Genomic DNA, 25,419 nt, shown 5'->3' on the forward strand with positions numbered 1-25,419 from the left:
CAAAACAGTCTATTTAGACACTCTCTGGAGACACTGATTGAATGCAAAAGCCCATTTTCTTGTGTTTTATCAGAACAGTTAAATAAAGAGGGAAAACGCTGTAGAGCTGTAACTGAGGGTTTTCCTTTCTCTGAAACTTAAAAAGCCACGGCCTTCTTTCAAGCCTTGGGAGCCCCTGAGTTGTTTAGTATTTTTCTTTCTTTGCAAAGAAAGTGAGAGCTCAAAGACTCATGGCTGGGTCTGTGTCTCCTGCCCTCATTGTAACAAAATAGCACATTTTGCAAGGATCAGCCCAAGGTCACTTGTACAATAGACTTGCTCTCCCCACTACAGCGCCTCAGGGAACTGTGGGTTAATGGATCCTCCCATCCCAGGGGTATCCTGTGGCATGATGCAGCCCAGGATGGATATACATAATTTACGAATTATTGGTAACCAGGGGGATCAGGAGAGGGGCCATCTCATAATGAGCTCTTTGGGTGAAGTTAATAAATAGGTCTCTTTGAACAGATGGGATCAAAGACAGCTTCTTGTACTGATCTTTTTTCTTTTTATTGAGGTATAAAATACATACTCTGAAGTGTACTAGTCTTAAGTGTGCGACTCCATTAATTTTCTACATGGTACACCCATGTAATTACCACGAAGGTCAGGATAGAGAACATTTCCAGAGAACCTCAGAGGGTTTCCTCATGCCCCACCCAGTCAGAACCCCACCCCCGCCCCAGAGGGAAGCTCAGCTCTAACTTCTATCCGCATTGATTCATTTTGCCTATCTTGATCTTCATAGACATGGAATTATACATAGTACTGAATTTTGTTTAAGACCATTCAAGTCAGGGGCGCCTGGGTGGCTCAGCGGGTTAAGCGTCTGACTCTTGATTTCAGCTCGGGTCATGATCTGACCCGCATCAGGCTCTGTGCTGGGTGTGGAGCCTGCTCAAGATTCTCTCTCTCTCTCTCTCTCCCTTTCCCTCGGCCCCCCCCCCCCCCAACAAGAACAAAAGACCATTCAAGTCAACTTCAGCTTATGTCCTTCCATTTTTTCCTAGGCCTTTTTAGAGATGGCTTACACAGAAGCTGCCCAGGCCATGGTCCAGTATTACCAAGAAAAATCTGCTGTGATCAATGGTGAGAAGTTGCTCATTCGGATGTCCAAGAGATACAAGGAATTACAGCTGAAGGTAAAGCATTCTCTCATTGTTTAGTCATTCAACAGCATCAGCTGAGTGTCTCCTTCTGGGGCACTGGCCTGAGTGCTGGCGGGAAGGAGAAGACAGGAAAACATCCAAAGACTACCTACTGCCTTTGGGAATATCACATGGGAAGGCCAACCTTTATAACATGGCAAGAAAAATGCTTATTGAGGTAACTACAAAATGCAAAAGGATGCTGGAGACAGGATGACTAGCTACATGGGATCCAAGGAGGATTTTACAAGGGAAGTCTTTTGAAGGATGAAGGAAGAAGGGAAAGGTGATTGCATTTCAGAGGTGGGAGCTCCAAGCATAAACCTCTAAATATAACCTTCTTCTCTACCCATAGAGATCTTCAGTAACTTTCTCTTCCTTTCTCATCACCACCCCACCTTGATCTCTTATTCTCTCCTCTGTCCTCTATAATTATGTCTTAAGCCCCATAGAAATCCTTCTAAGCAGCACATGACTGAATTGGCCATTGTCAGAATGATTGTCAGGGATGAATTCAGGTAATTCCAAATAGGGCTTTTGTTTCTGTTTTAGCTTGTTCTACATTTCTCTCTTTTTTCTTTTCTTTCCTTTCTTCCTTATTTTATTCAGAAAAACGACTAATTATGTACTGTATAGTTTAAAAAGTAATAATGGGGGTACCGGGGTGGCTCAGTCAGTTAAGCCTCCGACTCTTGGTTTCGGCTCAGGTAATGATCTCAAGCCCCTTGTTGGGCTCTGTGCTCAGTGTGGAGTCCGCTTGTCCCTCCCCCTCTGCTTCCCCCACTCCTCAAATAATAAATAAATAAATAAATAAATACTTAAAAAAATTTTTTTAAGTAGTAATGGTTGAAATCCCATAAATCCCATAAAACCACCACCAAAGTCAAGAAATACAACACCAGTGGCACCCAGAAGTCCCTTTGAGTCCCTCATCAAGCTCCACCCCTCCCTCTCCACTCTCCTGACTTTGAGGATGATCCTTTCTTTGCTTTTCCTTATAGTTCTACAACCCATTTCTGCCTCCCTTAACATTATCATTTAGTTTTGCCTAATTTTGAACTTTACATGAATGGAATTATACTCTTTGTGTTCTTTCATTCAACACTACCATCCATGCTGGGTGTGTCTATTTATTTTCACTGTTACATAAATTTCCGTTGTATGACTATGAATTTATTTATACGTTCTGCTGTTGATGGACATTTGGGCTGTTTCCAGTTTTAGGGTATTAGGGACAAGTTACTCCTGGTACATACGTACACAAGCGTATAACTAGGGGCACACACATAATTAGGAGTGGAATTGCTACATCTCAAGGCATGCTTACCCTGAAGTTTACTAGCAAGCCCTTTTCAAAATTAGTTGTCCCAGATTTACATTCCTACTAGTGTAAAAGTTTTTAGTGGTATGCATTGTTACTCACATTTTGTTATATGACTTTTTAATTTTTGTCTATCTGGGAGAGTATATTGGTTTATCATGGTTTTCTTTTTCTTTTTTTTTTTTTTAAGATTTATTTATTTATTTTAGAAAGAGAGAGCACACACATGAGTGGGGGGAGGAGGAGAGGGAGAAGGAGAGAAGCAGATTCCCCGCTGAGCAGGGAGCCTGACACGAGGCTCCATCTCAAGACCCTGAGATCATGACCTGAGCAGAAACCAAGAGTCGGACACTTAACCGACTGAGCCACCCAGGCACCCCATCATGGTTTTATTTTTTTATTGTCCTGATTACTAATTGAGGTGATCCCTTTTTCCTATGTTCATTGGCCATTCCATTTGGATCTTCTGTAGTGGAACGTTTCTTTTAAGGTCATTTGCCCATGCTCTTCTTTAGATTGTGTCTTCTTCATGGTTTGCAAGAAGTTCAATTAACTGGAGCCCTTAGTCCATTTGGATTTATTGTAATTAAATTGGTATATTTGTATTCAAATCTACTTCTTATTTTGTGCTGTGTACTGTCCCATTGTAATAGGGCCCTACCAGTTTGCTTCAGCTTATCCCACATTTACTGAGGGTCCATTTTGTTCAAGACCCACAACCTTGAATCTGCCTTCAAGATTGAAGGCAGGAGACAAAGGCTCAGTGGTTGTTGCTAGCTAGGAGTGGCATTCTGACAAGTCTACATGTGTAGATGGTAATGTTGCCAAAGCCTTGATTCTGCTTTGCTTGCAGTATTGCTTCTGAAGTTCCTTTGCCAACAATTCTAGCAGAACCTGGCATTTTTATTTTCCCCTGGGGAATGAAAGCATGTTGCTTTTCTCAGACAAATGGAAGATCCCATCTCATTCTGTTTGCAGCCAAAATTTCTATTCTCCTGGATTCTCCCCTGGAGGCTAGAATTGAATTTCTGCACTAAATTCCCAGTGGATCTTCGGTCTGTAAATGAGATGTTGTTGTAAGATTCTAATTAGGATTAGCAGGAGTACTCAGCTTTTTAAGGTACTAAGGCACCATAGTACCTTACTGTGGGAAATGGTTTGGGGTGGTACAACACCATAGGTTAAAGAGGTCAGATGGTCAAGGTCTGTATTCAGCACATGTTTGCTGAGTGCCCACTGGGGGCAGGAACTGGGCCAGGCACCATGGTTATAGACCTAGCAAGCTGGTCGAGGAGCTCACAGTCTGGTGTGAGGAAGAACGGGAAAACAGAACCACTGACAACCATGTGACCTATTCCAGATGGGAGGGTGCTTGTGCTACCTTGGTTTTACCTCGTCCTGCCTTGATGAGCTTGGACAAGGTGCTTCAACTGTGTGAACCTCAGTTTACCAGATCAGGAAAGGACTCTACCTTGAGCTTTTTGGTTTTAAGCACTTTTTTTCCCCCATGTATTATCTCTTTGAGTCTTGCACTCACCTTCGCCTGTGAGGTGTGTAGGGTGGATAATAACAGTAATTATAACAGTACAACAATAGTAACAAGAATAGGTACTTTTAATTGAGTCCTGGTGCTCTGGGTCAGGTCATGCCCCAGACACTTCACGTACATTATCTACTCTAATCCTGACATCAGTTCTGTCAGAAGGATATTTGTTATCTCAGTTTTATAGATAAGGAAGAGGAGGCCCAAAGAAGTTCAGTGACTTGCGCAAGATCATAGGTACTGGAAGAGCCATGATCAAAACCTGGGACTGTTTTGGCTTTGCATATGTCTGCATCTCTATATTGTGTTGGTAGGATTGCCACTGTCCACATGAGAAATCAGGTAATCTGCTTATAGTCATCCAGCCCGTAAGCAGCAGATAGTATTCTAACAGAGCTTCTCGAACTTTAGTGTGCGTACAAATCACTTGCAGGTCCTGTTAAAATTTTCTGGCAGGGCTGTGATTCTGCCTTTCCACCGCGCTCCCAGGCGGTGTGGCCGGTTCTCACAGCACACCGTAAGCAGCAAGGGTCTAGAACACATTGTTTTCTGCCCTTTACAAAGGATTTTCTGCTCCCAAGCTGTCACAGTGCCTCTCCTGTGAAAGCATCTCAAAACCCACTTCAGCTGCATGGGAATGCATGCATCATGGTCCCTATGTTGACATGAATCAGCTAGGACTTTCTCTGCAAGTGACAGAAAATGATCTCATTTAAGCTTATGGACTAAAGTAAAAAAAAAAAAAATGATTGAATTTATTGGCTCGTGTAAATGAAAAGTCCAGGAGTAGCCCTGGCTGCGGATGCAGCTGGCTTCGGGGCCTCAGTGATATCATTAGGGCTTGGCTCCTCTCCACTCTGCCTTCTGCTCACTTTGCTTCGTTTTGGGGGGGGGGTCTCCCTGGGATGGCCCCGGGCAGCCTCACCTCCCTCCTCTAGGTGGCGTGATGGCTTCATTGACTGCAGCAGGTCTGGCTTCTCATCCTCCTGGTTCCTTCAACAAGAGAGCTGGAGTGTTTCCGAGAAGCTTCCTCAGATGTCCTGAGCGGCACTGTGATCGGGCTCGTTTGGGACACATGTCCTTCCCTGAACCAATCTCTGTGGCCAGGGAAGGCCATGCTGTGGTTGGCCAGGCCTGTGTCACCTCAGGGCAGGGGTGGAAGAGGGGCAACGCTACTGGGGAAGTAGACGGCAAAACACCGTATCCGTCTGTGTCTCTGGGCCAAGGGGGCCACCACCTGGGGTCCCACCAGAGCTTGCAGAGGTAGGGGGAAATTTTGATGGGTCTTCCTCTAACTTTACCTTTGGCTCACCAGGCAAAGTGGAGGGAGAGAAAGGAGAGATTTAAGGTACCTCTCCTCTCCTATCCTCATGCTGGCCATCATGTCTCCCTGTACCCTCTTTGTGGCAGAGGCTCTATTCCTCGGGGCACTTGGGGCAGAACCTTTCACATAACAGGTGTCCCGCAAATACATGGAATAAATGAGAAAGAGCAAATCTGAAGGATCAATAAAAAAAGTGAGTTTTTTCTTGTGGCAGACCTAGACGAGAAGAATGAGCTGTTCTGGGTTGTTCTAGAGAGACTTCTCCAGAACCATAGCATCTTACATGCGGAGGGGAACTTGGACTAATCTGAACCAGTGTCTCCCAGTTATTGCATCAGAGAATCGTCAGGGGAGTTTTCAGGTTCTCTTGACCAGAGATTTCCCTTCAGTGGATTTGGGGTGGGGTTGAGGGTCCTAGGTGGTTTGGGGGCAGAGGGCCTGGTTTCAGAGTCACTGGTCTTGCCAGCCTCCCAGCCACAGAGAGGGTCTCTTGGGTATGTTCCATGGTGCTCTCAGGAAGAGTCAGCAAATGGTAACTGGGGGTCTTCTGCAGATAAGACGTGGTGCTGAGAGCTACAGGGAATAGGAGGCTTGGTCCTCACTTGGGAAGAGTTTGCTGTGTAACTGAAGAGACAGGCTATTCTTGTGGAAATTATGTAAGACTTGAACATGAGTGAATCAGTACGGAGCTCCTAGAAGTCCAGGGGCAAAAGGCAGTGTGACTTGCTTGTGTAAAGAAGGGAAAACCATTACCAAGTAGGGCTTGAAGGCTGTGGTGAATCAGCTAAACAGAGAGGGTATCCGGGTGGAAGGAGTCAGGTGAGAAGTGATGGAGACCCTGGAAAGCACAGTAATGTCGAGAAGGATCAGGGCTGCTCTGACAGGGCCTGGCTGTGACAGGTTCAGGGCTCATACTGAAGGTTTCAGCATCTTCCCGGGACTTTTGAGGCATGGAAAACAGCCACAGAGGGGTCAGAGGAAACCCTCCAGCAGCTCCTTTTATGTAGGCCCAGCGCCTGTGACTTTTCTCAGCATAGCCCGCCATGCCCCGAGGCTACTGGTGGATGCCAGATAGGCCTCATTATCTCACCTTTACAGGTGGAGAAAGTGAGTCTCCCACAGACAGCAAGCCTTGACCCCAGATCACCCAGCCGGCTGGAGGCAGAGCTGGGCTGTTCTCCCTGGGTTGAGATCCTCAAGTCCAGGTCCATCCCTCTAGTATGCCAGTGCTTCCCTGGGACAGTATGGGACTTGGACTCTCACCCTTGTCTGAAACGCAGCAAGATGTGTTGACCATGAGCACCGTGGATGGTCCCCCTGTGAGGTTATTGAGCCACGTCAGTGTCCTCATAGGATGGATGAAAAGATCCTATGTCTGGGATTTGCTTCAAAGTATTCTGTGGGGTGGGGAAAAGGGTGGGGGTATAGATGAACTAGACTGGTCAGAACTGTTGACAACGGAAATGGAGCATGAAAGTTCAATATACCATTCTCTGTGCTTTTGCGTATGTTCAAAATGTTCTATGATAAAGAGGCACCCAAAATGTCAGGGCCACTCCATTCAGCATTATGCTAACCCTCCTCATGCCCTGGATTAAACTTTTTCTTCCTCTAGGAAGGTACTTTTTCCCTTTGGGTGGACCAGGCCATGGACCCAAGTCCTCGTTGCTTCTCTTTGGCGTTTGTATGGCCATCTCTGGTCTGATGATGACCTCTCTGACTTTGCCTAGAAACCTGGGAAAACTGTGGCTGCCATCATCCAGGACATGCATTCCCAGAGGGAGAGGGACATGTTCCGGGAAGCAGACAGGTGAGGCCCTAGCCCTGGACGTCAGGGCAGATTCTGGGCAGCTGGGACACTCTCCTATGTCTCATTCGTAGAGGTAGTGTGCCCTGCCCTTGCCCCTGTCCTGTCCATCAGCCTTTCTGGGCCCTACTTTTCCACGTGCCTGATAGAAGGCATCAGTCTAGTCCAGAGTGCTGCTCCAGGGTAGGCCTCAGGAAAATGCAAGTTGGTAGGCTTCCTCTCATCAGCCCTTCTTTTGTTGGAAAGGAATATATAGAGGAGGGGTTCTGTTGATATTTGGCCCTTTGGGGCAAGTCTACGCTCTGCTAAAACCGCCTGAAAGTAAGTGTGTGTGTGTGTGTGTGTGTGTGTGTGTGTTCTATTTAGAGCCACCTGTTGATTTTTCATGGGCTGAATGTAGATGTGGGAACAGGAATGTAGATGAACCCCCCAAAAAGTAGGGACTTGATCAGTCACTTACTCTGAATGTATTCAGTTTTAGAACTCATTTCTTTCGACTGGATTTGTGACTAAGTTGGGGCTCCAAGTTTCCCACTGTTGCTGCCCCACAGAGATAGTCCCCGTGGAGAGCCAAGGTCGAACACAGTCTGTGGATCTTACCCCCTGCCGCCACGGGTGGCGCTCTAACGTCACTTCAGAGGGCTGAGTCCAGGCTGAGTCCCCACAGATGGTTAAGGCAGCCTGGTCCAGTGAGCCACATCTGGGTGTCCCCTGGTCAGTCAGGGCTGCATGGGTTTCCTGTATTTGGGAACCAAATGAAAATCGCCCATTCTTTTTAGAATAATAGGTATATATATATATGATTAAGTGGATCTGCCTAATAACCAAGCAACCTTCAGAAAGAGAGAGAGTGAGAGTGTGTGCTTATGTGTTTGTGTATCTTTTTATGTAGCTGCTTGGGTTTGGGATTTCCATTTATTTGGGATTTTTTTTTTTTAAATGGTTGTTTGAGTTTTTTAAAAAGATACATATAAAGCCATACCATGCTGCTTGCAGCTCTGTGGTGGAGTGTCAGGAGAACTAGGAGGTCTTGCTCTGAATCTTAAGCAGATTGAGGTCCTTTTCTGGGATTCAGTTTCTTCATCTGAAACACAAGCATGTCGGAGCTCTAAGGTTCCAAACCTCCAACCCTAAAATGCCTTCCTAGTTCTTTCTTTGGTTTGGGATCTCTGAGCCTGGCCTCCTCACTCTCGTTCTCCCCAGTAATTAGCCTCCTTCTACCATGCCCAGGATCTGAACAAACTGAGATAAGAAGTAAACGAGACAAACGGAGGCCAAGAGGTTGCCTTTATTACGGTAGAGGCCAGGTGGGGTGTGGCTTTGGTCTTGTAGCCAAGAGTCTGGGTCATTGAACCCCAGGGTCAGGGAGCCTTTGCCCACCAGGCTGGACCAGGGCAACCTCCCTACACCCCAGGAGGAGAGTTGCCCGCCCCCTGAGCCTAGCTTCCTTCCAAGAGGAACAAAGATGGAACGGAGCCAAACCAGTCCAATTATTTATCCCAGTTCCCAGGAACAGAATGGGTAAAGGGGCGGAGATGACCAGGACTGTACTTAGGGAAAATCCCTCCTCTTAGAAGCCCAGAGGGAGGAAAAGCTTTCTCCTGTACCACTCTGTTGTCTGTACGGTTGTTGTGAAGAGCGTAAGGCCACACAGAGTTATGTGTGCAGTATGTCTGTGTGAGGGACTGGGGTGTATCTGTGCATGGGGGCTGGGGGACGTGCAGATTCTAAAACCCACTCCTTTGCTCCCTAACAGATACGGCCCAGAAAGGCCACGGTCTCGCAGTCCGATGAGCCGGTCACTATCCCCGAGGTCCCACACTCCGAGCTTCACCTCCTGCAGCTCTTCCCACAGCCCTCTGGGCCCTACCCGGGCTGACTGGGGCAACAGCCGGGACTCGTGGGAGCACTCGCCCTATGCCAGGAGGGAGGAGGAGCGAGACCTGGGCCCCTGGAGGGAGAACGGGGAGGACAAGAGGGACAGGGCAGACACGTGGCCACATGATCGCAAACACTACCCCTGGCAACTGGAAAAAGCCGAGTTAGAGGAGCGGCTCGAGGGAAGGATGGGCCACCGAGAGAAGCACCTGAGGCCTGGGTCCCCCCCGCTGCTCCACTCTGCATCGGGCTACAAAAGCCGAGAAGACAGCTACTACCGGAAGGAGCCCAAAGGCAAATCGGACAAGTATGGAAAGCAGCAGCAGGATGCTCCTGGGAGGTCCAGGAGGAAAGAGGAGGCCAGACTGCGGGACAGCAGACACCCCCACCCCGAGGACTCAGGCAAGGAAGACGGGCTGGAGCCGAAGGTCACTAGCGTCCCTGAGAGCACCAAGTCTAAGCAGAGTGAGAAAAACAGAACCAAGAGACCCGACAGAGACCAAGGAGGAGCTGATGACAGAAAAGAAAGGATGGCGGGGAACGAGGTAATGACGCAATCTCTTCCCCAGGTAAGGAGAGGCAGGTTCCCGAGCAGGGCAGTATTAATATAATGATGATGCGCTTTTATTGAATGAATGAAACACTGAAAGTTGACTCCGTGCCAGGCACTGGACTAAACACCTTATTTCAATCAAGGTATTTAATCTTCACAGCAACCGTATGAGGTAATATTGGTACTAATACTACTATGGCTATAGATGAGGGAACTGAGGCACAGAGAGCCCAAGTTAGTTGCCCAAGGACACACAGTCCAGAAATAGCAGAGCGATGGGGCTCCAAATCCCTCGGCACGCTGCTGCCTTTGCTGGAAGTTAGGCAGCGATGTGATGCAAAGGCCTTCTGGGGTCCTGTGTGTGTCCAGGGCAGAGGGGCCCCACGGTGTTTGCACCCACAGACTCTGCCCAGGGAGATGAGATCTTTGGTCTGATCCATCCTTTCTCCTGCCAAAAGCATCTGCCGACCCTGGAGTTTGATGAGAGGTGGTAAAGAGAAGCAGCCCCCACCCTCTAACGTACCCTGGGTGTCCAGGGCTTGGTGTGGTGCTCTGGACACTGTCCAGAGCTTTACTTCCACTGTAATAAAAGTGCTCGGCAGTTGGCTGGTACCTTTCATCCACGCGTCGGAAAGGGCTTATAATGTACTGCATAACTTCAGTTCACACGGTGGGTCGTGAGGACTCTGGGTACAAAATTCACACTCTCACTGGGCTTACACTTCCTTCTGGCCCAAACCACCTCCATTTAAGTAGAAGCGGGATAGTGGAGGTTGGGGAGCGGGGTGGGTCTGCATAAAGAACCCAATTTTAAAAATCCTACATGTGTATCTCCTAGTCTGACCCAGGACTTGGTGACAGGGACTAAGTCGAAATAAGAGCCCAATTCTCAACTCCATGGACACTGAAGAGTCACCCTTTTGTCCACTACTGCATTTACTCTTTTTTTTTTTTTTTTTTTTAAAGATTTTTATTTATTTATTTGAGAGAGAGAGAATGAGAGACAGAGAGCATGAGAGGGAGGAGGGTCAGAGGGAGAAGCAGACTCCCTGCCGAGCAGGGAGCCTGATGCGGGACTCGATCCCGGGACTCCAGGATCATGATCTGAGCCGAAGGCAGTCGCTTAACCAACTGAGCCACCCAGGCGCCCTACTGCACTTACTCTTGTATGCACTTTGCTATTTGGCCAGGCAGTGTGTTAGGCACAGCGTGGGAGGGTGGGGGGGTGGGGTGGGGTCCAGAGGTGAATGGGACAGGGTCCATGCTGTGGTGGAGACCCAGGTCTAATGGTGGAAGGAGAGCTACAAAATGATTGACATTTAGTGGGGCCCATGCTGGAGCAGAGTAGTGGATGAGCTGCTCCGGGGGCCTTCCCTCTGTGCAAGGAGAGGGGGAAGCTTCACAGAGGAGGTGACATGTGAGCTGGGCATTGAAAGTGGGGGGAAAAAGCCATCTGGGAAGCAGCGAGGGCAAAAGCGAGAAGGGAAGACTATTTTCAAGAACTTGCAAATAGGGGCGCCTGGGTGGCTCAGTCGTTAAGCGTCTGCCTTCGTCTCGGGTCATGATCCCAGGGTCCTGGGAGCAAGCCCCACATTGGGCTCCCTGATCAGCAGGAAGCCTGCTTCTCCCTCTGCCACTCCCCCTGCTTGTGTTCTCTCTCTCGCTGTGTCTTTCTCTGTCAAATAAATGAATAAAATCTTAAAAAAAAAAAAAAGAACCTGCAAATACTCGGTGTGGCAGCATCTTTAGGGCATATTAAAGAATAACGTTTTTAAAAAGTAAAATCATGGCTCTCATGCAAACAGAAAATGAATACATGTCAAAGATGTTATTTAACTCATGAATTAATGAGGGAGCCAGGAAGACGTAAACGCTGGTCTAGAGCGTTTATGCCAGAGAGCAGGCAACATGGAGAGGCGATCAGGAACGCGGAAGTGAATTTGCTAACAGATCGAAAACTGGCCTCTTCCAAAGTGGCATCTCCACCAGATAAAATTCCTTTGCATCTCTATGAACGAGAATCATTTGCACTACCCTCGGTCTTCTGCAGTTTACAGGGTTGTAAATAGTTCAGCTCATGATAACGAAAAGTGCAGACTCTGTGGGACCAGACCTCCTGGAGGGGTGTGCTAGACAACGAACTGCCCAGCGTTCCATGGAAAGAACACCCTGTAGTCTTTTTGCCCATTCTCAAAGTCTGCCACAGTTTCTCCTGACTGGAATAGCAGGGGGAGCTCAGGAGATGAGATTAGGGACCTGGGTGGGCCCAGGAAGACCCTCGTGTGCCTCGCTGAGGACTTGAACTGGATCCCGAGGACCTGTGAACCAGAGGATGTTTTTAAGAAGCATGTCTATGCTTGGAGGGATCTAAGGGGCTAATGATGGGTCAGTGCCCATCCTCTCAAGAAGAGGCTCAGAGGGGCAGAGAGCAACAACCCCTTGGGCAGGGGCTCCAGCCTGGACCTCATACACATGCCACCAGCCTAGAACCCTGTGTCCCCATGGCAAAGGGGTGGAGCTGCCCCCTCCCAATCCTACCCATACTTCTGCTATTCCTCTTCGGTAAGCTTACTGCTCCTACTGTTTTACCCACTTGCTTTTATCGGTTTGCCCTTTTGAGGTGACACATACTGTGGGTCATCCCAGAGCCCTGATGCAAAAAAAGATGCCCAGAAAGCCCCATGGGCTTCCCCAAATTCTGTCTCTCTGGCTGGTTCTGCCTCTAATAGCCCTAGAGTGGGGTCAGTAGGGACTTGTTGGGGTCCCCAACGGATTGTTTCTGTGGTTTCGGAGCCAGGAAGCCCAAAACCAGTTGGTGGAATATCAGCAGAACAAAGTCTTCCTCACTGATGTCAAACTGTATATCACAATCTTGAGAACAACCCCAACCCCCCAGGGCTGCCCCAGGAGTCAGATGAGTTCAGTGACTGAACTTGGAGCTGGAAGGCAGCAGGGCTGAGGACGGTGTCCTTGCCTTTTTCCTAATACACTGGGCACCTCCCACCACAGGGCCTTTACATGTGTTCACCTGCCTAGGCGCCCCGCCCTGCTGAAGTCTGCCTGTCTCCCTCCTCCCCTCCTTTGTGTTTACTTGTTGTCATGCTCACCCCAAGTATATTCCTGGCCAGAAATACCTCTACATAAAACCACAATGTCCCAACCTGCTTCCCTTCCTTCTCTGCTTACCTTTCCTGGTCCAAGCTATCCCTTGATGTCTGTCTTTATTTAGTGTCTATCTCTTCCACCCCCCAGAGGTAACCTCCACAAGGGCAGGAATTTTTGTCTGCAGTGCTCACTAGATCAGGGCTTGACACAGAGCAGGTGTTCAGTAAGTATTTGTTGAAGGAAGAAAGGAATGACTGCACCTGGACCCTGGAGATAGGCCAGGCTTCTGAGAACCAGGTCACACCCTGTTCTGCTCTGCCTCAGTTTTCTCATTTGTGAAATGAGTGTGATCACAAGGCTGTGGTAGGACTTTAATGAGCTTGTGCTCATTTGAAATTTCTAAGATCTCTGGAGAAAGTGCCTGTGCTGGAGAAGCTAGTGTGTGTGCTGCTCAGTGTTGGTGGATGGCCAGGTCCACACATGGGGCCCAGCCTTGACCACAAGACCACAGAAAGAAGGAGAGAAATCAAGTCGCTGAGTACGGTGAACATGGGAAAGAAGGGCGATCAAGGGTTACAGACCCAGGTGCTTGGAGAAGGGAAGCCAGGCAGGGGATATAGACCAGATACTAGGAGTGAAGCCAACGTGGAGAGAAGGGGCCATGGCAGACCAAGGAGGAGGTACCTGTCGGGGGCAGTTAGCCACTGCTCAGCTCCGTTTCATGGCTGCCATTCCAGACTGCATGCCCTGTGCTGTGAGAGCCCCCACTTTTTGAGGAGCAGCACCAAAGTCCAGATATCTGTGAAATTTCCCACATTTTAGAAACTGTATAGGCCAAAACATGTCTGTGGGCCAGATGGAGCCCAGGGGTCCCTAGAATGCAGCCCCCAGTATAAACAGTCCATAGGAGGGAGAAATAGAAAAACTATTTATGCTTAGTTCGGAGCCTAGACAGAGACCCAAGCATGCCAGAGGCAGGTGTGAGCTAGTTAACGCTCCACCCCCTCCTTAAAGCCTTCAGGTCTCCATTCTTCTATTGACTGATGTCCACAGAGCACCTAGTACGGGGACTACAGTTCTGAGTGAAGGCTGAAATGACCCCTGATCTCATGAACTCATGGTTTAGTGGAAAGACATACTAATCAATTGCTCATATGAGTAGAAGAGCATGCGTGTTGAGTGCTAAGAAGGCGATGGAGGTCTACAGTGCTGTTAATGCCTGTGATGAATCAGAGGCTTCCCTGGGTTAGGATGGGACTGTTGAGATTTGAAGGAATGGTAGGTTTCACTGAGTGAAAAAGAAGACCAGATAGAACAACATGTGCAAAGGCCCTGTGGCTGAAGGCCAGTGTTGCTGGAACAGAGACAGCCAGGGTTAGAATGGTGGGAGGTATGTCTGGTTTGTCAACGGGGTCATATCATGCAAGGCCTTGTAGGCAGGTTACAGATTTTTGTCTTCATCCCAAGTGCAAGGGGGAGCAAATGAAATATTTAAGCAAGAAGGTGCAGTGAGGTTATGATAGTTTTTGCATTTTGGAGTGATCATTCTTGATTGCCTTGGGGAGAATAGACTTGGGAGGAGGCCACAGAGCAGAAGGGGGAGAACAGTTAGGAGGTGTTTATCAGTAGCCCTAGCCCTGTGGAGGCAGAGCTCTGCTTGCAACAGTTAAGACCTAATATCTTCCTCTGTGAGCTGGTGTGGACAGCTGGGTGCATTGGTTGCATTTGTTGGTTTCCCTTAAGCTGCTACTCTCACATGATCCCAGGGCACAGGGTGCACTGAAGGCACTGCTCTGTTTCCTTTGTCTGCAGGGAGGAAGCACCGGGATCCTACTGGCGAGATGCTTCCCGCCAGCCATGCTGTCCCTGCCTCTCCCAGTTTGGACTTGGGGGGTTGGGGGGGGGGGGGGTGGTGGTTCCTCTATTGTGTTAACCTAGGAGTGTGGCTGTAGGAATTGCTTGGGGAGGGTAAGGATTACTTACTTGGACAAGGGAGGGCCATAGATAGTTTATTCAGGGAGATAAAATAAAGAAAGAGGTCTGTTGGTAGACGCTATGGATTCTGATGGCTAAAAAGGCATTTGGAGCTGCTTTGCACTTGGGTTAGCTTAGAAGACTAGAGCAGAGCTTACAGTGCAATCTTCTGCTCCAAATGCCAGGAAGAGCAAGGACATAAGGATTTCAACTCTCTTCCCCTGTCTGGTAATAACTGGTTAAACCAGTCAGCCCTGAGCTCCTGCCCCAGCTGGCTCCTTGTCAACTCAAGAGGGGTGTGTCTGCTCATAAGAAATCAGAACTAGAGTCATTTACTTAGAGCCAACCTCAGCCAAAATTGTTGAGAGAATGCAATGTGCCCTTGAGAAACTCCAGAAAGAGTCATTGATTTGGTGGCCAAAGTTGAAGTCATGGGAGAATATCCTCCCAAAACTTCTAAAATGGGGGTTGACAAACTTTTTCTACAAAACACCAGACAGTAGATATTTTAGGCTATGTGGGCCAAGAAGCCAAAGTGAAGATATTATGTGGGTACTTATGTAGTCATTTAAAATGCAACTATTTAAAATTTGAAAAGCCTTGTTAATTCACAGATTATGTAAAAAGGGGCACTGGTTCAGATTGGCTTGAGGATGATAGACTGCTGACCCCAGTTCTCAGGCTGGTCAGAGACCCTAATTTCCCAAACCAAACACCTGCTTTCAGTTGTTCAATTTCTCAGACATGAGCGCTAACTCTCATGAGGGACTGAATTTGCGGGAGGGAATAGAAGGAAGGAAGAAGGGAAGGGGGTTGTTAATTTGGGCGATAGCTCTAGGTCAGAGAGAGGACGAAAAAGGGGTGAGGGGGGCACTGGTTGACTAACAACCCACTTCCTACACATAAGTGGCCCGGATGTGATTTTTATGGCCAAAACAGATCTTTTGGGGAGATGTCACCACGATGGTTGTCAACCCCCGGGCCAGTTTACCCTTGGTCCCTTTACTCACCCTCCCTGCCTGTAGGTTTCACAACTGCAAAAACACCCAGTTTGCCAGAGATTTCTGCCCCACTAAAGATATCAGTCCAACCACTGAGACATTTCCGTGCCTCCACTTGTCTGTGTGACCTTGAGCAAGTTACTTAACCTCTCTGATCCTTCATTTCCTCATCTATAAAAGGCAAGGCACCTGCCTCCGAGGGGTTTGGTGAGGATCAAGGAAATGTGCCTGTGAGACACACCTGATGACTGTTAGCTGCATTGTTTTCTCTCTTGGCGCTCCCTCTCTCCTCTGCCCCTGCTCACCCCTCTGTTGATTTGGTTTGTTCTGTTCTTTTTTGGTAAGGCTGGAAAAGAAGAGCAGGAGGGCATGGAAGAAAGCACCTCATCAGCGACCAGGCAGGAGAAAGAAACAGAGTCCTCAGATGCAGAAGACACAAGGACAAAGAAGGTAAATTTGGTCCCAGGTGCTGGCAGGACCACCACATCTGCATGACGGCCCGTGGGCACCGCGTCTCAGGCATCCCCATCCTGCCATGGGATGCCCCACTCGCTGCATGGGCTGTGTCCAAGACCCCACCTGGGCTGCCACGAATGAAGCCAGCACTTCTTGGAAGAATGGTTTTGCCTGGGATCTCTGCAGTCTTTATTAAGGAGATCTTTACTGCATGCCTGGGCTCTGCCTCAGTCTCCAGCACCTTGGCAGCACTCATAAGAGAAAACATGTGCCCAAAAAAGACTCAGGCTTCAGAGCCAGCCTCCCAGAATAGTTCCCTTGGGAGGGGCTGGGGGAAGAGGGGAGCTTCGGATGCTCAAGCTAGGGCCCTGACCTCAGCATGCCCAGACCCTGGGATTAAAAAAACATCTACTGCGCTTGTAAAGATTATTTTACTTAATTAAAATTTAAATATCCAGTTATAGTGCTGTGGCTGCCTCAGCAAAAAGAAACGTGTTTGGAACGCGGCCAGCTTTGTGCCTTTCTGGTCAGGAGGGGTGGAGAGATGAGTATTGCTGGCGAGGAGGCTGATCTCCGAAATCTGGCTCCTGGGGACATGACAGAATTTCAGGAGGGGCCAAGTGTGAGCCATGGCTATGAAAGTTGCACCCTTGTGGGAAAGGGAGCTTGGGGGACTTTTGAGGGGGACTTGGCTACAGTTCCATTTAGTGATGGCCTTCATGCAAGGAAATAGCTCCAGCCAGTTGATTTATTTAGAGTTTATAACTTTATCATTCATTCATTCGAAAACTTTATTGAGCACCTATTATACACCAGGGTTTGAAATTCTTTGTGCCATTTTAAACGTGGTAGATTCAGCATTAAGGGCTGATTCTAAACGCTGTTTTTGAGCCTCATCCTAGGGATGAATCAGCGATGTGGGACTTGAGTGGTTTACAGCTCCTGATTACCCAGTAAGTGTTCCCAGGCAGAAGCCCGAGTGCTCAGGATCTTTCTGATTAGAGGGGCCCAGTGGTCAAGGTTTGCGCCCTCTGGTTGAATACCAAGACCTGCTCCTCCGTCACTCTCTGACCTTTCTTCTGCGTGTTTGTTCAGGAGCAAGAGTGGGAGAGTGGAAGTGAGGCCGAAGGGGAGAGCTGGTACCCCACCAACATGGAGGAGCTTGTTACGGTGGACGAGGTTGGTGAGGAGGAAGATTTTATTATGGAACCAGACATCCCAGAACTGGAAGAAATTGTGCCCATTGACCAGAAGGGCAAAATCTGTCCAGAAATATGTCCCTGTGTGATGACCACCTTAGACCTGGACGTAGCCAAGGATTTCACCAACGAGGGAGTGAAGCCCGTAGGGAACGGGGCCACGGAAATCAGCCTCAAGACACCCAAAGACCTGCCTTCTGCCCCCACGAGCTGTCCCAGTGACATGGACGTGGAAATGCCTGGCCTAAATCTGGACACTGAGCGGAAGCCAGCTGAACGTAAGACAGGCCTCTCACTGGAGGGTTCAGATTGCTACGAGGAGCGGGCAGAGGGAGGGGAGCGTTCCGATGTGCGTCTGGCCCCTCCACTCCAGCAAATGTCTTCCCCCGAGCCAGCAGAGGAGGGGGCCCGGCAGCCTAGCCCACCTCTCGATGACTGCAAGGCCAGGGGGACCCCTGAAGACAGGGCTTGTGAAGGCAGCCCCCTGGAGGGGAAAGCCAGCCCTCGCACCGACACCAGCCTCCAAAGCCAGGCTTGCCAAGGAATGTCGACCCAGGGTAACTACCTCCCTTTTCTCCCGTGCGGTTGGGTTGATGGGACCACTGCTCACCTAGGGAGGTGTGCGGGCACGTGCAGGCTGGAACGAACATGAGCAAGGTTTCAACCAGCATTCAAGCTGGTGCAGAAAGCCAGCTTCCAAAGGCCTGGTTAAACGGTTAGCGCTTCTCGGCAAATGGTGTGAAGGAAATCAGATAGGAGGCCACATGTTTTCTGAGAAGCAAACTCAGACAGGATAGACTTCTCTGAGTTTACGGGAGCCCAGATAGACCCTGACAACTAAAATCAGCGAAAGCTTTGAATCATCAGGCCAAGGGGCTCTGGTTCCTTGGATCAGCAGACGGCCTCTCAGGCCTGCCCAAGGGCGGACCACCCGGGCTGTTACTCCTGTGAAGCCCGGGGGAGGGGGCAGGAGAGCAGGAGGCGAGAAGGGAGCACCGAGCGGACAGAGGGTGGGACGGGGGCAAGGGGGGGGGCTCCCGGGGGGTACGGCCCATTCCCCTGGCTCCCGGTGCAGACCCCCTCAGTCTCCACGGCCTGACGGGGAGGCGAGGCCTGTCCCAGGCTGTCCTCCGCCTCCGCTGCAGGTGATGCTGTGGGTGCCCGGCGCTATGCCATCATGAGAGACAGAGTTTAAAATAGGCTAAGCCCTGTCTTCTCTGCCAAGTGGGAACAAAGATCCGGCAAGGGCTACGGTGCGGGGAGGAGGAGCCCTCAGCCTTCTCCGCGGGAAAATAACTAGCGCTTCCTTCCCCAGAGGGCCTGCAGCACGTTGAAGGTGGCAGGGAGGGGGACCAGAGTCGGGGACAGAAACCGTGGAGTAGAGGCTTGAAAAGAAACCTTCCTCCCCGCGCCCTGTGGCTGGCACGAGCCTGGCGGCTGCTGGACACTCAGGCTCTCCTGCATGGCGGGCTGACCTGAGCTGTTTTTCACCTGCGAGTCTCCATGGAAACTGCCCTGAGCACCTGCCTGGTTGCCGGAGCAACGCGGAGGCCTGGGCTGGGTCTCCGGAAGGCAGGACTGGAGAAGGAGCAAAACGTTCACCGTGCCCCGATTGAACCCCTTTATTTTGCCGTATAGGTCTCAACACGCACTGGTGTTCATGGCTGACTTGCTTACCCAGTGTTTGGAGCTCGTATTTAATAACACCGCTCGACAAGCTTGGGGTGAACGTGGCATTGTCTTTTGCGCCAACCTCTGCGCCTAGACACGTCAGCACAATGTTTGGCCGCCGGTCATCCTCCTGCCTGCGGAGAGGGAGTGATTTCTGAGTTGGGGGGCAAGGCGGGGATCATGCCAACCGAAGGAGGCGGCAGCCCATCCCCCACGGACCCAAGGCGCGGAGTTGCCGAGCGTTCGTGTGTGGGGGGGCATCCTTTTGGCAGGGGAACAAACTCTCAATTACAGCGTTTGGGCTCTAATTAGCAGTCCTCGCCCTCGCTTCATGTTATTAAGCAGTGCGAGGGACCATGCCTGATCACACAGTGCAAGAATAGGATGGCAGAGAGTCTTTGAAGTACATTGTGCTTCCTTAGTTCTCTACCTTGGCCCATGTTTTGCAGACAACCCCAAGTACGTGGAAATGAAATCTCTGGACGTGAGGTCACCAGAATACACCGAAGTGGAGCTGAAACAGCCCCTCTCTTTGCCTTCCTGGGAACCAGAGGATGTGTTCAGTGAACTTAGCATTCCTCTAGGTAGGTGAAGTACACAGTCCTTCCTGAGCATTCAGCTCCAGGAAATGATAGCGCCATGGTAACATCTAAGAGGTCCCGAGGGCTTTTTTGTCATTTTGTTGTTGTGTTTAACGTCGGATGTAATAACCGGGATAGGTATGGTGCGTATCTTGAAGGTTTCTTGCAATTTCAGTCTCCCGATAGTAGAGCTGATACCTCACGGCGTCAGGACCTGAACAGGACTGCCCTGGGAGCCAGAGCAAAGAGAAACTCGCTTTCCCTGTTCGGGAATGCTTTATTCCTGACCACACAGCCTTTATTCAGGCAGAGATCAGAGGCCCCAGTGGCCGCCCAAAGTCAACAGAAATGAACTTCTTCTGCTCCTGGCTTCCCTACCCTCCTTGCCCCAGCCCTTCCCAAGACAATGCTACATTTTTTTCCTCTTTGAAGGACCAGCTTCTCTGAGGCAATGATGCTGAAGAGACTGCATTTGGGGAGACACTCTATATTTGGTAGAGGGAGCATTGAACAGAGAGAGACCTGGGCCCCTTTCCTTCCTGTTTCACTTATTGGATGACTGACTGCATGACCTCAGACAAGTCATACCCAGGAATGTATTTTGGTTTTTATTTTTTCCAGTCACTACAAGTCCTTTATTAACAAGTCAATAAAGAGAGAGAGAGAGAGAGAGATGTAAAAATACTTTTCTCGGAGGCCCTGGGAATGGAAGGTACTGTCAGAACCCACCTAGCCAGAGAAGGCAACCCAGCCAGAGGCAGAATGGAGATTGGGGGTCCAGGGGTGCAGCTGGTGGGAGGCACTGAGAAGGAGGTGGCTCAGGCTTTGGGCAGGGAATATGCAAATGCAGAGGCCACAGTGGGGTTCCTGAGCCTTAGTTTTTTTCACCTGTAATATGGAATTGAATCAGATCAATTCCATAGTGGAATTTGCAATAGCGGAAGTGGTGGGGGGTGCAGGAAGGGAGGTTAATAATAGAATCACCTAGGACACATTTATAAGGGGAGAGTTAACTAGAACCTTAGGGTAAGGAGTGAAGTTACTTCAATAAAGTACCCTGGGAGCTTCTGATAACCACCGCTAACCCGGTGACTCCCACTCCACGTCGTCCTTGAGTCTTTGCATTGACTCTGAGAGGTTGGAAAGCAATGAGACGAAGGAGTAGTAACAGCCACTAGAGAGAGAGCTTAGGAAGGTGTCATTTGGGAAAGCGTCCCAAGGAAGCACGAGAAAGACGGGTTATGTGAGGACTGATGACCACACGTCTGCTTACTCAGGGAGGGGCTGGTCAATATGGAGGCTCACCCTTTCCATCAGGTTTCTCTTTTTCTTTTCATCTCCTTTTGAACATTTCTTACTGTTTCTGCCCTCCAAATGTTCCATTTTCATAGAGTACCCATTTTTACTGAGCAGCACTTTCTAGACAACATGGTACCATGCAGGGCACTCAGGGGCGGTTGAGAAATGTAACACAAGTCTCTTGGCATCCAAGAACTTGGAATCTGTGCGACCCACACAAGCAAAAATTAAGAATAAGTTCTGCCACCTTGTCATCTGTGTCTTTTTAAAAATTGTTTTTCATTCCAAAAAGTGTGATAGATTATTATGACAAGTGTAAAAAATAAGAGCCACGTAAAGTCAATGTTAAATGTTGTTATCTCTTCACTCCAGTTTCTCCCCAGCTCCAGAGGTAGTCACGATCATACCCACAGAGACTAGGTCACACCATACACAGAATGTTCTACAATTTGCTTTTTTAACTTAACAGTGGGAGTCAGAGACCTTTTCACGTCAGTACACAGACAATGCATTCTTCTTAACCATTGCAAATATTGCACCCTAAAAGACGTACCATAAATTACTTATCCATTTCTCTACTGGTGAACATTTAGCATGTTTTCAGTTTTACCCCATTATTAAAATGCTGTAAGAGTTAAGCTTTTATGTTTATGTCACTTACCATGCAAGCACCATTTCTAGTGCTTACTTCATTATTTAACTCTCTCAAAACACCTATGAGGTAGATAATATTTTTATCCTTATTTTATAAGTTAGAAATCTGAGATGCAGGGTTACAAAGCTGATGATTCGCAAAGACTGGAGTCAGGATTCAAATCCCAGTAATTTGACTCATAGGACCATGCTTCCTCTATGCTCTGCTGCCTTCCAAACATGCCGTCACCTTTGTGTGCATGCCAGGGTTTCTGCAGGACAGCGTCCTAGACTGGGAGCGGGGAGTGGGGGCGGTGGTGTGATGTATATTCGCAGTTCATCTTTTCATAATTGCTGCTAAATTGCACTCCAAAAAGATTATACCAGTTTTCCCTGCCGGAGTGAGAATTCTCATTCTCTGTTTCCTTACCAACTTTGGACGTCATCAGTTTTGAATCTTTACCAACCTGTTAGGAAAATGGTATCTCATTCTGCTTTTTAAAAACAGTTCTAATGAAGTATAATTGATGTTAAAGAAGTGCACATGTTTAAAGTGTATGGTTGATCAATTTGGACATATGTGTACACCTGGGAGACTAATTACCACAGTAACATAGTGAACGTATTCATCACCTCCCAAGTTTCCTGATGCTCCTTTGTCATTCCTCCCTCCCCACACCTCGGTCCCCAGGGAACCATTGATCTGCTTTCTGTCACTAAACATGAGTTTGAATCCAAAGGGAATCATCTGGAATATAGGGTTTTTGCCTGACTTCTTTCACTCAGCATAATTATTTTGAGCCCTTGATGGGCATTTGGGTTGTTTCCAGTTTGGGGCTGTAACAGATTGTGCTTTTGTATTGCATGTAGTCTTCGATGAGCTTTGAGACCCATTATCTTATTGATCTTAGGGGGTGGGGGTATGGCACCATTCTCCACACTTGACAGGAGAGGAAACAAGTGCAGATGCTTACCCAAGGTCACACAGCAAGGTCAGGTCAGAGCTCCGGGTTTCCAATCTGAGACCACTCTGCCCTCCTGTCCCTCTAGTTCAGGAAGCACAGTGTAGGAAAGGCAATTTTTGCGCAGCGGTTAAGAGCACAGACTGTGGAATCTGATTCCCCAGGTTTATGTCTCAGCTGGCTAGGGGACAAAGAGCGACCCTTTTCAGCTCTCCTCATTGATTTATTGACTTTCTTCATCAATAACTAAGGGTAGTAATAGAAGCCTACCATGCATAGTTAGTTTGAGGAGGAAATGAGTGAATACGTGTAACGTCTGAGTGTTTTCCAGGAGGAGGGTTCTCTGTTGTTACTACTCGTTCATGAAGTAATTATTGAGCCCTACTCTTTCCTCTCACTGGGGCTGCATGCCCCTTATGCTCCAGAATCCAGCACTCCCGCAGGGACTTCTAGGGAGGGAGGGAACAGCCTTCGGGCTTTGTCCTTGTGGAGAGCAGGGAGGCAAATGGGGAATGCCAAGGATTCAGAGTAAAGGGAGGTGAGGTCCCAGTGCTCGGGGAATGGGGTGGACATGGGGTGGGGGGAGCGGAGAGAGGGCATGGCCCCATGGGTTTGAGGCCAGCTCTGAGTGACCCCAGCCAGCCTGAGCCTGCCAAGGTCTGCGCTTCCAGAACCAAAGGGCATTGCCTACAAAACGCAAGCTCCCCCTCCACGCATCACAGGATTTGCCAGGATGATGTAGTTATAATTACCCGGCCCAGGAGCTATTATTAGAAAGCAAATACAGCTTTAATTGTCATGCTTAATAGAGGCTGAAAAATGGGAGGACCGAGTGGCTCCAGACGGGTTGGGGCAGTGAGAGTTTTCTTCAGTTCTGGCCCTCCCATTCCAGAGGCATCCTGAGGTGGTGTTGGCATGTGGTGCCCATGGCCACTCCCAGTTACTGGGGGGGGTTGCCAGGCGTTTGGGGATCCTTCTCAGACTTCTCCTTCCTCAGTGCTTTTAAGTACCTGGTACCGCTTCACGGCTGGACGTCAGGCGGGGGCAGGGAAGAGTTGCTGCCCACCTTTGGGGCCCGGGTTAGGGGGCAGGAAGGCCTCTGTGGAGAAATGTTTAACCCACGGCAGGAAACGAGTATTTTTTGAGCACCAGGCAAAATGATAACACCGTTTGTGGGAGTATTATTTCTATTTTATAGATGAGGAGACTAATCTCAGAGAGTTTAAATAACGTACCCACGGTCACACAGTGTACGTAAAAGAGCTAGATCTTTCGGACTCTAAATTCCATTTTCTGTCCACTATACTGTGGCTTCCAAGCCTTTTTTTTTGCAGGGGGGGCAGTGGAAGTCGTTGTTCCAGTGAAACCTCACCCAGAACCCCTCACATGGCCGCTGTGCCGCTTGGGTCGAAAGGGCCCACAGCTCAGGCCCTGCTTTACGCTCTGTGGTGGCTTCTGAGGCAGCGGTGCCCCTTCTTGGGGACCCAGGACATGGGCTGGAAGGCCTCTTAGAAAACCTGGAGGATGCTGGAGGCCTTACCAGGGCCCTGCCATGAAACCCCAAGGTTTCTTTGCTGGGACCACCCACGGGCCCTCCTGCAGGGTCGGGGGCAGGATAGAGGGAGCGGCTCTGATCACAGGCCTGTGTCTGCTCCCTGTGGCCTCCGGGTGGTGGTCTCCTTCCCCAGTGGCCTTTATCTTGTCTTGTGTGGACATCTCCCTACAGAGCAGGCTGGGGAGAACTGTTCTGTGGGAACAGAGGACCAAGGCATGCCTCGCTTACGGCTCCTCTGCTGCGGGCCTGTGAGTGAGGTGGAGGGACCAGCCGGCCACCCACAGGCAGAGCAGGGCCAACTTTTCGGTCCTTTGCCGTGGGGGTGGGAGGAAGGTGAGGAGGGCAAGGGCACAGACTCTTTCTGGGCAGCGGGCCCAAGAGAGGCCCCCTCCCTTCTGGGGGCTGCTGTGGGCAGGGCAGCGAGCTGCGTGGCAGTTAGAGAAAACTGGCTGAGGAGGCTGCCAAAACCAGGCCCAAACCACAGAGGAGCAATCAGTCAAAGCAGGCCTTGGGCAGGCCTCCCAGGCTCCCGCCTCCGTCCAGGCTGGCCGCTGCACACTGATAAGTGGCTCTTTTGAAATGAAAAAAAAAGTTGTAATTACCAGTCTAAGCGGCCACTCAATGGCAGGGTCTCTGTCCCACAGGACACGGCAGGAGGAAAGTGAAGGAAGCCCAGGCTTGTGGTCCCACGCAGCGCCTTGATGGAGCCCTGGGCGGTCTCCCTCTCTGCCAGAAGCGGCCGCAGTCCCCCTGGAGGGCGGCCCCCCTGCCCTGGGCCCCCCTCCACCCGCTGCGGCCCCCCCGGCCCCCCGCAGGGCCACGGGCGCTAAGCAGGTGGGCAGCAGACCAGCCAAGTGCGGGCGTGCACACGCCAGCCCCCCAGCCTGAGAGCAGGAACCGCCGGCCCCGTTCCCGCAGTTCCCTAAGGGGTCCTGCTTCTCACGGCCCTGATGCCCTGCTCTTCTGCTGACAGTTCCGACTCCCCCCAGCTTCCCACAGGTTCTTACTGGAGTCTGGTCTGTGCCCTCTCAGACCTGCGCTCTTTCCACTCTGCCGACCATGGCTTCAAGAGGAGAACGGTGACCCCAAACACCTTGGCGACGGCTGGAGCAGCCACCGTGCCTTTGAAGATGCATCTTCTGGGCTGTGACACCGTCACTTCTCTCGCCATCGGGCCACCGTTTCCTTTCCTCAAAATCAGAAGGCAGCCCAGAATCCTTTGACTTCTATTTAGCAAATCCCATAAGTAAAATGCTATCGCTGGGTGGTTCAGATGTAAACACTGGACGATGGGAAGATGTTTATGATACACGATTACATGAAAAAGAGAGGAGACAGAACTATACTTAGGGTATAATGAAAACTGC

The 25,419-nt window shown here is 49.7% G+C and overlaps 1 protein-coding gene across 1 annotated transcript in view; it reads left to right on the plus strand.

Moving 5' to 3' along the window:
• Positions 1 to 25,419, plus strand: part of RBM20 (RNA binding motif protein 20) — a 178,398-nt gene that overhangs the window by 148,202 nt on the left and 4,777 nt on the right. The window contains exons 7-12 of the mRNA XM_032423002.1: positions 1,053 to 1,184; positions 7,109 to 7,188; positions 8,942 to 9,608; positions 16,042 to 16,146; positions 17,248 to 17,908; positions 19,472 to 19,606. Coding sequence (XP_032278893.1) covers positions 1,053 to 1,184; positions 7,109 to 7,188; positions 8,942 to 9,608; positions 16,042 to 16,146; positions 17,248 to 17,908; positions 19,472 to 19,606 — 1,780 coding nt within the window. The remainder of the gene's footprint in view (positions 1 to 1,052; positions 1,185 to 7,108; positions 7,189 to 8,941; positions 9,609 to 16,041; positions 16,147 to 17,247; positions 17,909 to 19,471; positions 19,607 to 25,419) is intronic.

Source organism: Phoca vitulina, unplaced genomic scaffold, assembly GCF_004348235.1.
Source record: "Phoca vitulina isolate PV1807 unplaced genomic scaffold, GSC_HSeal_1.0 scaffold28, whole genome shotgun sequence".
Lineage (NCBI taxonomy): Eukaryota > Metazoa > Chordata > Mammalia > Carnivora > Phocidae > Phoca > Phoca vitulina.